Source organism: Paramormyrops kingsleyae, chromosome 10, assembly GCF_048594095.1.
Source record: "Paramormyrops kingsleyae isolate MSU_618 chromosome 10, PKINGS_0.4, whole genome shotgun sequence".
Classification (NCBI taxonomy): domain Eukaryota; kingdom Metazoa; phylum Chordata; class Actinopteri; order Osteoglossiformes; family Mormyridae; genus Paramormyrops; species Paramormyrops kingsleyae.
The window spans coordinates 10,417,433-10,430,838 of NC_132806.1; the positions used below are offsets into that span (position 1 = coordinate 10,417,433).

The window sequence follows — 13,406 nt, forward strand, 5'->3', positions numbered from 1 at the left end:
CCTCACACTCTTAGCCAGAATCGAGGCTGTCACCTAGAGCAGACCTCACACTCTTAGGCAGAATCGAGGCTGTCACCTAGAGCAGACCTCACACTCTTAGCCAGAATCGAGGCTGTCACCTAGAGCAGGCCTCACACTCTTAGCCAGAATCGAGGCTGTCACCTAGAGCAGACCTCACACTCTTAGGCAGAATCGAGGCTGTCACCTAGAGCAGACCTCACACTCTTAGCCAGAATCGAGGCTGTCACCTAGAGCAGACCTCACACTCTTAGGCAGAATCGAGGCTGTCACCTAGAGCAGACCTCACACTCTTAGCCAGAATCGAGGCTGTCACCTAGAGCAGACCTCACACTCTTAGCCAGAATCCAGGCTGTTACCTAGAGCAGACCTCACGCTCTTAGCCAGAATCGAGGCTGTCACCTAGAGCAGACCTCACACTCTTAGCCAGAATCGAGGCTGTCACCTAGAGCAGACCTCACACTCTTAGCCAGAATCGAGGCTGTCACCTAGAGCAGACCATAAATAAAAAAGAACATCAAGAGTCTATATTTTTTAATTTCGTTATCAGAACAACACATATAATTTAATATATTTCAGCATTTAAAGGACAGTTATAATAATAAAGGGGGTCTATAGGTCAAAAGATCCTGGGATGAAACAGAGTGACATGATGATTTGAACACAAGTGATGCACATTCCTGCAGGAGGTCAGTGCTGTGTGTCCCCGTGAGTGACTGGAATTTCCATCGGTCGCAGGGAGGCTGGAAAAGGCCACCAGAGTGGAAAATGGAAACTGTATAACAAATGCCGGAAATGCAAAGAGAAGGAGTTGTGCCTGGACAGGAAGCTGCCATCCCATGAAATTGCCCACAATGCCTTGCAGTCAAAAATCTGTGCTTCAGTCCGGAAATAATCCTTTCACTGTTAGGTTTCTGACGAAGGCTTTTAACCCCAAAAGCCACTCAAGGGACACTAGATAAACGGCTCACCCAGTGCTCTGATCCCCAGTTTCCTGCTCATCCACATTTCTCATGGAGAGCAGAAAGGAAAGTGTGAAAAGACAAAGAATTCCTAAGTACCTGTACTTGTATAATTAAAGTATCATAAAAGTGAAGTATCATGTAACTGGGAAGTATCATAAGAGTATTATAACTTTTCTTAAAAACACACACACACACACACACACACACCTTAATAAGAAGCACTGTGTCATGCTCAGTTTTAGCTATGCACCTCCCCAAGTTCAACTGGTCATTCAACTGCGGGGGGGGGAGGGTATGGTTCTCCTCGGGAACTCTTGAGCCCTGTTGCCAAAGCAGCTCCTCCGCACTGTACAGGGGATGCCTTGGACCATCCCTTTAAACACTCCATCGATCTGCCGGCTCCGCTAGCAGCTGCCAGCTGTTGCTCAAACTTTACCACTAATCCCTTGGCCAATAACAGCCCTCCTCTCAGTGAACAGCAAACTCGCGCCAAGCCCTCAGGGTCAGCCTGAGCGGTGCTGTCCATCCAAATTTTAGGGGGTTTCATAAACTTGCTGAGATTTCTTAATAATTAGGCTTGAAAAAGATAAATTACTTTGGCTTCCAGCTGCAAAATACTGTCCAAGGCCGTTAATAACAGTACCATCCAGAGTGATGGGAAACGTTCTGATTAATGATTACGGGAAAGCAGCTGTGCCCCGTTCCCTGAGATGGAAGCCATTATCACACGGAGATACTTTCTACAAAACACTGACCAGTTGGAAGTTTCCTTATCTGTGCCCTGCAGAGCGTTTCAGTAAAGTGCTTCGTTGTTCTTAGTCTGGTGGTGAGCTTGTTTTGCACGCGTTTCACAGAGAACCTCATGTTCCACAAGCGTAACTCAGAAAAACAAAAATGTCCCGTCCGAGCCAAACGTAACAATCCGGTCAATCCAGGCCGAGGCAGTGGTGGGGAGGGAGTGGAGAGACTTGGGGACACATTGCAAACCCAGACCTGAGGCTGAGTGGCTAGAGATTGTGGTTGGGGATGGGGTTTTCTGTGGGGGGTATTGCATAAATACTAACATTTTACTACTACACATATTCTCCATCCATCCACACATTCTGAAACGTTCATCTGGGTCAGGGTCACAGGGCCAGCAGAGACCTCCTGTGTATCTTTGGTCTGGCCTGGGGTGTCTTCCTGGTTGTACATGCCCAAAACAGGAGACACCGTATACAGATGCCTAAATCACCTCAGCTGGCTCCTTTCGATGAGCAGGAATTGCAGCTCTGCTTTGAGCACCTCCCAAATGTCCGATCTCCTTCCTGTCTCTCTAAGGCTGACTCCAGATCCCCTGCAAAGGCGGCTAATTTCTGCCACTCCTATCCACAATCTCATACTACTCAGAGTCTGTGACCATAGGTGACCACAGGAACGTAAATCGACCAGTACATCTGCTTTCAACTCAGATATTACTCACCACAACAGCCTATTAGAAGCACAGATCTGCTTGTCAGTTTCCTGACCCATTCTTCCCTTAAACTCCTCCGCTTAAGGCAGTAACTGACCCCCACCCTGGACTGGGTTATTCACCCTTTCCTGGTTGAGAAGGTGCTGATCCTCATCCCAGCCACTTCACACCTGGCTGCAAAATGCCCCAGTGCATGTTGGAGGTCACAACTCAAATCCAACAGGACTACATCATTTTCTGGGCCAGCCTAGGAACTCCTTGATCTTCCCCTGGAGGAGGTGGGTGGGGAGAGGGAGGTCTGGGCATCCCTGCTTAGACTTGTACCCCTGCAACCCAGATGAGCAAAGGATGGGCCTAAAGTCACCGAACCCCTGCACCCTTGGCTATGCTTAGACATTCTACCCAAAATGATTATGAACAGAATCAGTGAGAAGGGGCAGCCTTTGCAGAGTCCAACACCCATTTGAAACAACTCTGACTTACTTTTGGCAATGCAAACCAGGGTCTTGCTCTGGTTATACAGAAACCTAATGGCCCATTATAACGGACCCTGCACCCCATACTTTTGAAGCACCCCCCACAGGACCCCTCTAGGGACACAGCCTTATGCCTTTTCCAAGTCCACACATGTAGACTGGATGGGCAAACTCCCATGAATGCTCCAGTATCCCTGTGAGGTTAAAGAGCTGGTCCAGTGTACTGCGACCAAGACGGAATCTGAACTGCTCCTCTTGGATCAACAGAGTTCCCCTTACATAGACCTTCCCAGAGAGCCTGAAAAGTACGGTCCCCTTAATGTTGGAACATTAATCCTCGGGCCTCTTTTCTTAAGGACTGGGACCACCAATCCAGAGGCACTGCCTCCGACCTCCACGCCGTGTTGAAGAGGAGCGTCAGCCAAGACAGAACACAAACATCAATAGATTTCAAGAATTCAGGACAAATCTAATCTAAGTCTTACCACTGAAGAGTGTTTTTTTAACTACTTGAGTGACTGGAGACCCAGTGATGGGCAAGTTCTACCAAATTCTCTCAATCAATCAATCAAATCAATCAAACTATTCATATACAGTAGCACTTTCAAAACAACTCAGATGCAATTCAAAGTACTTTACAAGCAATTGATACAACATTGGTACTAAAACTAAAATAAACTAAATTTATACATTGTAAAAAGAAAAAAGAATTTTTAAATAATCAAATAATAATAAATAAATAAAATAGGTATAAATTCTGAAACCATAAGAATATAAAACATTACATAAAAGCCAGACCAAAGACATGACTTTACAGTTTATGTTTAAAAATACCAATGTTTTCAGCACCTCTCACATCCTCAGGATGGCTGTCCTAGAGTCTTAGAGCACGGTGGCTAAAAGTAGAATCATCAAATGTTTCTGTTCCGCTATGTGGAACAGATAAGAGAGAGGAACCGGATGATCAGAGGGCGCTTCCTAGTTCATAAACTAAAAGCATTTCTGAGAGACAGTCCAGTGTAAGGCCATGTAATGCCTTATAGACTAATAAAAAAACTTTAAAATCAATATGAAAACTAACCGGTAACCAGTGTAAGGACTTTAAAATAGGTGTAATGTGTGCACTCCTTTTGGTCTTAGTCAGCAGAATTCTAAATTAATTGTAACTGATTTATTGTATTCTTTGGTTGATCAGAAAGAAAGCTACAATAGTTTAGTCTTTTTAGTTATATTAGCATGCAGCAGGTTCTGACTCTACTTCATCCATGGAAGGCAAGTCAGTGGGATTCAGGAGGTACTCAAAGTGTCCTTCCACTGCCCAACTAAATCCCCAGTTAAGGGCGACAGCACTCCATACTGTAAACCATATGGGCAAAGCCCTGCATCCCCCTTCTCAGTCGACCAATGGCGTGCCAGAGTCTCTTCAAAAGTCATTTTCCATGGCCTCACCAAACTCCACCCACACCCCAGTTTTTTGCTTGCACAATTGCTAAAACCACACTGCTTGGCCTGCTGGTAACTGTCAGCTGGCTCCGGAGTCCCACAAGCTAAGTAAGCTCAGAAGGCCTCCTTCAGCCTGACGACTCCCTTTGCCGCTGGTGTCCGCCACCAGGATGAAGGAGGTGCCTTCGCAACTGGCTCCAATGACCTAGGCAATGACGGCATGGAACATGGCCCATTTGGACTCAGTATCTCCAGATTCCTTTGGAATGCAAGATACGTTCTGCCGGAGGTCCGAATTGTAAATCTTCCAGACAGGAGACTCTGCCAATCGCTCCCAGCAGACCCTTACTATATGTTTGGTTCTACCAGGTCTGTCCAGCATTTTCCCCCACAATCTGATACAAACCTCTCACTCATGAACAGCCTTATGCCCGCGGTGCACATGGTGTTCATTATGGGCAAACGGTGACTAGCACAAAAGTCTAATAACAAAACTCTGCTGGTGTAGGCCGTTCCAACCGATCACACCCTTCCGACACCCTTCACTGTCATTAGCTACGTGAGCATTAAAGTCCTTCAGTAGAACAATGGAGTCCCCAGAGGAGGCATCGTCCAGCACCCCACCCAAGGTCTCCAAGCAGGTCAGATACGCAGGACTGAATAAGCACAGATGACAGTCAGAGCCCATCATCCAAAGGGAGGTGACCCTGGGTAAACAAACAAGGACAAGGAATAAACTGGAGGACTATGAATAAACCCCAGAGTGGAATACAGTCTAGCTCTTCTCCAGGTGTTTGGTTCCAGAGCCCATGTTGTGCATCAAGATATATCTATATCCAACACCAGCTCAGGCTCCATAACCATCACACTCTATCTCCCATAAAGGCAGCATCCATAGCCAAGGATCAGTCCAGCAAGGCCGCAGCCTTCCACTGGCACTGGGCCCTTAGGGCTCCACCTGCAGGAGGTGGGCAGCCCCTTTATCCAGCCAGGCCCCTTGTGTAGAAGCCCAACCTACAGCCACCTCCCCCATTTATGGATGCTCACTGCGATTGAACCCTCTACCTTTGCATTGCTAGCACAATGCTCTACTTGTGGAGCTACCGGAGTACCTGTGTTCCTCTTTATCTTTGTTCATGAAGGTTGTTTGAGTTGCACTTAATCTGTTTGCTTACCTGGGACCAGATTCCCTTGGAAGACCTGATAGCCCCTGACAAATTAGCTCCTAGGATCGCTGAGACACACAAACCTCTCCGTCACCCTACGATGGCGGTTCAGGGAGGGGCGCTCATCCGTGTCCGTAGGAAATACTCAGGTGACCAGCAAAAAATCACATGTTTGCTGTGGGTTGGGAGCAAAGGGGCCCGTTGTCAGGCAGAGACAATGGTGGCATTGAGCAGGATCTCTGCTCTGGAGCAGCAGGGGCGGCAAGCATCACGAGCGGGCTGCCGGACCGGACTGGACCCGGTCCGCTTGGAGAGACGGCCGCAATGCTGGCACGGTGGGGCTCTGTGGCGCCCTGGCACCTGCTGTACCCGCTTCTTTGGCTGACTTCAGGTGCCCTCTGGGTCGAGGCAGCACCTGACTTCTCAGGTGAGTGCGACGGGGGGTGGATTCTTACCAGTGCCTTCTGCGGGTGGTGTGAGCGTCAAGGTGATGATGGGCCAAGGGCGAATGCCTACTACAACCCTCTTGAAAAGCAGGTGTTTTTGTTTTGTTCTTTATATGCTTAAACAGCAATCATAGCTATGAATACAGCTGTCCATTCTGAATGGACATTGATAAGTAAGACTATTACCAAGTGCTCAAATCACCCGGTAATCTGATTAATGAAAAATGTATGTTGGGTAAACAGGTCAAGAAAGCACTGCTCTCCTAATCTACCTTATTTGGAGGGATCAGTACAGGATACTGACTGAAAAACCAACAGCAGACTAGACATTAGGAAGCTCTCACAAAGGCAAGTTAAATACAGCTCTATACCTCAACAGAAAAGCCTTTGCTGTATGCTGAGATACACAAACAGGCAGGGTATGTGCTTTATCTGTGAAGATTTCCTAGCTGTATAGATACGATTACGTCTCTCCCACCACTCCTATCTGGACACTAAGGATTGCCCTGCTAGGCTAGAACACAAGGGGGCTAATAATAGACCACTGTGTGCGGGTGCCTGGTACGGCTGCACCAAAGCCCGCCTGTCACCGCCGCCCCTCGAGATGGGTGTGGTCACCGCGGGAGTTTAGAGGGAGGCAACGACCACCGACACTGCTGTGCCCATTCAAGTCAGGCTGTTACAAAGGCCCACATGTGTAATTTATAGAAGACGACAACTTAACACTGAACTACACGCATTAGAGAACCAAAAGTGGCAAATCTGCCCATTCAGGATGAAATCCGTTTTCTGTTTCCTTGACGATCAAGGACCCTGCCTGGAAAAGACGACTCATTTATTTTTAGACGGTGATGAATCCAGTTATATATGACTGTGTGCTAAGGTCTGATGAGTAAGACTGGTGGTTTGTGGCCAGAGCTTCAGTTTGCTGTGAGGCTGGAGACCAAGATCAGGCTTAGATGTTATCGCGAGATCCTCTTATGGGATGTATAAGAATTTAAATTGTTGCAGAACACAGAAAAGCAGAGCTGAGGAAATGGTCCAGAATGGCTGGTGTGGACGTCTCCCAGCTCCAGGCTTCACTCCCACTGACCGACCAAATCCAAATGGCTGGGAGGCGTCATAGTCAGCAAATGCAGAAATACTTCAGATACTTTGGGAAGCACTTTGGTTAATGGCCATGGCAACACTAAGGAGGGACATTCCTTTGATATGAGTCACGGGCCATTAGTGTGCCGGAGTCACACCCTGGAGAACACTGACCACCAACATTCATTCACAGCACATAGCGTCATCTCAGACTGTAAACCGTACTGGAGCTAAATGTCAAGAATGAAAAGGTTAAAGAACCAACAAATTTAAAAAGGCAAAAAAAAATGGCACCAGTGTTTTTTTAAGCATTTTTTTTAGCATTTATTCCAATGTTTTTTTTACATTTATCTGCACATATACTGTGAAATTCAAAATCAATAATATTCAGCCTTTTTAAGGGCCGAAAACGATTTCATTAATACATTACATCATTACATTAAATTAAATCATAAAACAGTGTTTAAAATGACACTGGGACATGCCTTCGAGGCTCAGTAACTAGCGCTTGTGTCACTTTTGCCGACCCGTGCACATGGGTCTGATTCTCCCCCCACAGCTTACCTGCACAGGATCCTGCGGAACCACACGGCTCACGCCTGTCAGGGTGACACGCTCTCCGTCAGTTGCCCCTCCAGGACCGCCATAGCCGTCCTCTCCGCCTTCTACGGCCGTCGTGTACCCAGCGAGAACCTGTGCCCTCCGGCACACGGCAACGCCACGGCAGAGAGTGTTGACTGCGCGTCCGCTGTCGCTGTCCAGGTAGTGCCGCATCGTCGCGGGAGGGGGCAGGGGGCTCATCCTGTCCTAATCCTGCGTTCGTGTGCCGTCAGAAAGTGATGCACGAATGCCAGGATCAGCGAAGTTGCAGCATACCTGTCAACAGCCACGTGTTTGGCTCGGACCCCTGCCCTTACACCAGCAAGTACCTGATTGTGTCCTACAAGTGCCGTCCAGGTGAGCGCCACTCAATCAGACTCCCTACGGGTCCACGGATAACATGTGAACAAACAAAACAGATAGAATACAGGAGTTTATTAGGCTACGGTCACACTACAGGACGAATGTGGCCCAAATCCGATTTTTTGCTCATATGTGACTCAGATCGCGTTTTTTCATGACAATGTGAACAGCACAAGTCACATGGAATCCGATTTTTTCAATTCCGATTTGAGCCACTTCAGCTTGTGGTCATAAATCGGATACAGGTCTGATTTTTTGCAATGCGACTTTTACGTCACTCTAAATTGACATTCGTTTCAATTCTGCGCAGGCGGAAATCACCATATGTCTCCGTCAGAGTGCCAAACATGGAGGAGAGCACAGAAGTTGGCCAGTGGAGGGACAGGGAGGTGCTGGATTTAATAAGTATTTGGGGAGATGAATCTGTTCAGGCAAACAGGAAGGCTCATATCGTAACCGGGCAGTTTTCGAATCAATAAAATGACGTCTTTGTTTTTGACCATGCACGTCATTGGGCCAGTTCAATATAGTGAACCGTTCACATTGAAATCTGATATTGCCCGCATTAAAAAGAGTAATGTGAACAGGCAAACAAAAAATCAGATCTGAGCAGAAAATCAGAATTGAGCATTAAGGCCTGCAGTGTGAACGTAGTCATACAATTCATACTTCTGTTTAAGCCTAACTTTTCATTTCTTTATGGTCTTACACTATAAGTACATGAATATCAGGAGTGGCCATCCTTATCCACAAAGGGCCGGTGTGTATGTAGGTTTTTGGGATAACCTTTAGGTCAGCTGTTCAAACCCAGGTGTGAGGACTCTGCAGCCAATCAGTCCTCTAATTAGTAATCTAATTAGGGAGTTGCAGCGAAAACCAGCATACATAACGGCCCTTTCAACCCCTAATCTAAAAGTTATATAAACAAAAGGAGTCTTAATACTGCATCATAGAATTTTGTCTTCTGTTTACATTATATATTCGACCATTATTTTTGTTAAGCTTTTTAAAGGAAATGAATTGCACTGCTTATTTGTCAGGACGTCTCACAGCACCACTTAATAGGTAACACAGAATTTCTGTGTGAGCACAGGTGAAAAATAACCTCCCAAAATGTGTCCCTACCCACGTCAGAGAATCACCGGAGCCGGCTAGTATGCGAGAATGAGAGGCTGCGCCTGTCGTGTAAGAACAGCACCGTTCTGGCCATCTACTCCGCCACGTTCGGGCACCAGCTGCACGGGAGCCCCCACTGCCCGCAGGAGCACACAGCCACGCCCGACATAGGTCTGTCCAGGGGCTGGATAGCGGCAGTATGGTCTTCCTTACATGTCCTTTGTTACACTCTGATTCTCCATTAAACAAATTACTGCCCAAATTTAATCAGATCATTTGTCAGGAAGTTTGAAGGCTGTTGGAAAAAAACAACATTATGGCAACCTTTCCTGAAGACAGAGTGCTAATTCCCAGCTGTGTCAACATCTACTGACCTCTAGTGGAAATAAAGGGCAACTACTGTGAGAATCCATCTGTTTTCTATACTCGCTTTACCTATTCTGTCCAGTGACTATGCTAGAAGCTATGGGCACAAGGCAGGGAATTACTGTGGATGGGATGCTAACCCATCTTGGGGCATGCACACCATTTACACCTACAGGGAAATCAGCAACACTAATTAACCTTAGTATGTGTTTGGACTATGGGGAGAACAAGAGAACCCGAAGGTTGGGGAGAACATGCAAGCTCCACACATGGAGAGCCAGGGTGGGGCAGAGACTCAAACCCTGATCCAAGAGGTGTCCGTGTGACTAGCTGGCTGTTTGTGTGTCAAGCGGTCTGTCTGTGTGTCTAGCCGGCTGTCCGTGTGCCTAGCGGTCTGTCCGTGTGCCTAGCAGTCTGTCTGTGTGCCTAGCAGTCTGTCTGTGTGTCTAGCAGTCTGTCTGTGTGCCTAGCAGTCTGTCTGTGTGCCTAGCAGGCTATCCATGTGTCTATCAGGTTGTCCGTGTGTTTAGAGGTCTGTCCGTGTGTCTAGCCGGCTGTCCGTGTGCCTAGCGGTCTGTCTGTGTGTCTAGCAGTCTGTCTGTGTGCCTAGCAGGCTGTCTGTGTGTCTAGCAGTCTGTCTGTGTGCCTAGCAGTCTGTCTGTGTGTCTAGCAGTCTGTCTGTGTGCCTAGCAGTCTGTCTGTGTGCCTAGCAGGCTATCCATGTGTCTATCAGGTTGTCCGTGTGCCTTTCAGAGTGCCTGTCACCCTCTGCTCTGAGGCGTGTATCCCGCAGATGTCACGGCAGGACAAACTGCTCCATAGTGGCCGACACGCAGGGCTTTGGGGACCCCTGCTTCCCAGGGCTCAGGAAGCACTTGCGGGTGTCCTTCACATGTGGTGAGTGACGGGCCACTGAGCCACAGTCAGCACACTGATACTGCAGGGAATGTCTGCTAACTGAGGAAGAAGGGGCCTAAAATGCAAAAAATAACACAATTGCATGGCAATATACTCTAAATGAATAATGAGTAATTTGAAAATTAATTATAAGAAGGCACCTTTCCAAAACATTAGAATGGAAAGTAACTGGAAAGACACAATTATCTATCTATCTATCTATAGAGAATACAGTTTACAAATATTAAGACAATACATAACATTGACTTAAGGGGACGTACAAGGAGCGAGATTATCCAATATGCAGTAATGCTCTATATTAACTGCACCTCAATAATGCATTCATTATGCATTATTGAACGAGCGGCATGTAAGTATACCTTAACATCCTAACATATTTTAACAGCTTTAATATACATTAATAACAAACATTATATGACTATAAGATTATAAGGTTTGTTATTATCATATAATGTTTGTTATCAATGTATACTATGGCATTATGAAGCATTATGAAGGTGCTGTTAATGTAACGCCTAACTCAATATGCTGTACACTAGACACCCTACAATACACCACACCCTACAGAAAGGAACAGACTATACAATGCAGGAGATTTTGTACCATATTGCACTTGAAGAGTAAGGTGCTATGCTCCGTCTCACCCAGTTCCCAGGTATCTGCTGGAGGATGTTGGCCAGGGCACTGTAGACCCTTTCTCCATCGCTGACTACACACACGGTAACAAGGCGCCTGTCGTGCAGCAGGCCTGTTTTCTGCTGTGCCCGGCTGATTCTCATGCCCCGAAGGGCTGCCTCACTAAAACAGGCCGCATAAAAGTCAGCTCCATAACAGCTCTGTTCCATGTCACGACGTGCGGGTGTCCCGCTGAGGTGATTTCCCAGGGGATATCTAAGGGTGAGTAGACTAGCATAGCGACTAAGGATATGGACTAACTACAAAAATACGGGGCAGTTCTTCAGAATGTGAATCAGCTGAAATTCAAGTTGGCATTTCTATGATACGAAGGTTCAGATACAAGAACACAGGTGGGGTTCAGGTGCACAGCTTTGGCACCCGACATAACAAGAAGTCTTCGCCCAGACCGCTAAGCTGCTGAGCTGCTAAGCCAGGTCCCCTCTCACCTGCAGGTGGCTGGTACACCGGCCCAGGCGCGGCACGACCAAAGAGTATGGTGCTTTTGACCAACTCTCTGGAAATCTTTGCCCAGATAAAGGGTATGTGGGGGCTGCTTGATGCATTACGCCTCAGAAGCTGCAAGTTTTCCATTGTGGGGGTGTGAGCCTGGATACCCACCAGAACAAATCCTCTTGTAGGAATCATGCAGATAATATCGTCATGGATACAGACAAATATTTCCTGAATGTTTGAATGTTATCTGGGGGATCCTCGTCAAACACAGCCATTGAGTTGTTAGGCAGCTCTTCAATCATACTAAATCTACTAAATTTAATAAGGACCTAAGTAAAAAATTTAAATAAATCAATAAAACCTCTAAATCAGGGGAAATGTCCTATTTTTTATATGTACAGTCATGGGCAAAAGTTTTGGCAGTGACACAAATTTTGAGTTTTGCAAACTTTGCTGCTTCAGTACTTTTAGATTACTAAAAGCAGTAACAAGGCAAGAATGGATCGTCATCTGTCAGGATTTGGCCCAGAAGCTGATATCCAGCATGGCAGAGAGAATTGCAGAAGTTATGAAGAAAAAAGTTTGACACTGTAAATATTGACTCTCCATAAAATTGGTGTATTTGCCAATAAAAGCCTTGAGATATGAAATGCTTATAATTGTTTTTTAGTATATCACAGAAACGTAAAAGATAATCTAAAAATGCTAAAGCAACAAAGATTGCAAAACACATTTGTGTCACTGCCAAAATTTTTGCCCATGACTGTATTGCATTTTGGTCAACTGGAAACATCTCAATTTCATAACTGACTCTAGTTATTTTATGCCCTTAGCCAGTTTATCATCCCCAAAATGGAGACCCAAGGCTAAAAACTGAAAAGATCAAACTGATCCAGGATCAGTTGTGGAGGTGACCCTGCATCCCTGCTAGTAAACAGCACTCTCGATCATGTCCACCCTCAGGTCTTCCAGAGAAGGTGGCCCTCTACTTTGTGTCTGGGATCTGTGCTGGTCTCATCTTCCTCCTGTGCCTATTCGGCCTGAAATCCACCTTGGTGCAAGATGTTAAGGAGCTGTTCTCCGACCTGAAAGATGAACTAAAAGCCCCTCAGGGCCCGCTTCCTGAGCTTACGGAGCCAGACGATGACACAGCCTCAGAGTCCTCCTTCCGCCACCTTACCCACACGTACCGGACCTCTGAGGTCTTTCGCCCGGAGCTGATGGTAAGGATGGTCAGGATTGATGGGCATGAGGAAGAAGAGGAGCTGGCAAAGGAGCTGCCCAACGGTGACATTTGGCTGGCCCAGGACTCCAGTCCCTATGCTGTCCATCAACTCCGGGCCATCAGCGGCTGACAGATGGGAATGGCCTTCACTGCAGAGCCACGTGAACAAACTTTGCACTTGAAAAGAGTGAAAATACAACTGTTTATTATTCTCTATTTCAAATTTTCATTTCTTATGCCTGGAAATACTGATAAATATTTAATGTAAGAAATCGCTTCATGTAAAGCAACCTAAAACATTAATATTAGTTATAGGTTATATTTCTAGTGTACTCTAATGTCTAGATTTACTCTGTGAGGTGCAACAGTCATCCAATAAACGTGGTACACGTCTGTAATTAAAGTATTTTCCCTTACTAAATTGTAACACATACTTTTATGATGAATGATGCCTGTTATATTCATAAACAGTTTATCGTATCAAAACTACGTCGACTGGTAGTCTTGATTACAGATACCGTGGTCTTCGTACATATTCACGATTTTATCGTTAAAAACTTGCGATTTCAGTAGTAATTGCTTCTTTTTATATACATTTGTAACTGAAAGGATGGTGTAAATGATTGGCTGA

The 13,406-nt window shown here is 46.2% G+C and overlaps 1 protein-coding gene across 3 annotated transcripts; it reads left to right on the forward strand.

Moving 5' to 3' along the window:
- Positions 1–5,718: 5,718 nt before the first annotated feature.
- LOC111855458 (protein eva-1 homolog C) lies at positions 5,719–13,264 on the forward strand. 3 transcript variants are annotated; one of them, XM_023834487.2, is made up of 8 exons: positions 5,719–5,948; positions 7,616–7,818; positions 7,890–8,013; positions 9,154–9,306; positions 10,255–10,398; positions 11,068–11,139; positions 11,550–11,636; positions 12,514–13,264. In XM_023834487.2, exons 1-8 carry the CDS (start codon positions 5,846–5,848, stop codon positions 12,903–12,905), a joined length of 1,278 nt encoding a protein of 425 aa, XP_023690255.1. In that variant the 5' UTR covers positions 5,719–5,845; the 3' UTR covers positions 12,906–13,264. The 3 variants fall into 3 exon arrangements, with proteins under 3 accessions (XP_023690255.1, XP_023690257.1, XP_023690256.1); XM_023834488.2 differs by lacking the exon at positions 11,550–11,636 and having other exon boundaries at positions 5,721–5,948; XM_023834489.2 differs by lacking the exons at positions 11,068–11,139; positions 11,550–11,636 and having other exon boundaries at positions 5,720–5,948.
- The last annotated feature ends 142 nt before the right edge of the window (positions 13,265–13,406 follow it).

What these genes read in the sequence shown, in the direction of transcription:
- LOC111855458 (XM_023834487.2), top strand. Translation starts at nt 5,846, where the DNA reads ATGCTGGCACGGTGGGGCTCTGTGGCGCCCTGGCACCTGCTGTACCCG. An exon ending in GGCAGCACCTGACTTCTCAG is followed by an intron (nt 5,949 to 7,615) that starts GTGAGTGCGACG and finishes CTCCCCCCACAG; the next exon opens with CTTACCTGCACAGGATCCTG. An exon ending in CGTCCGCTGTCGCTGTCCAG is followed by an intron (nt 7,819 to 7,889) that starts GTAGTGCCGCAT and finishes GTGTGCCGTCAG; the next exon opens with AAAGTGATGCACGAATGCCA.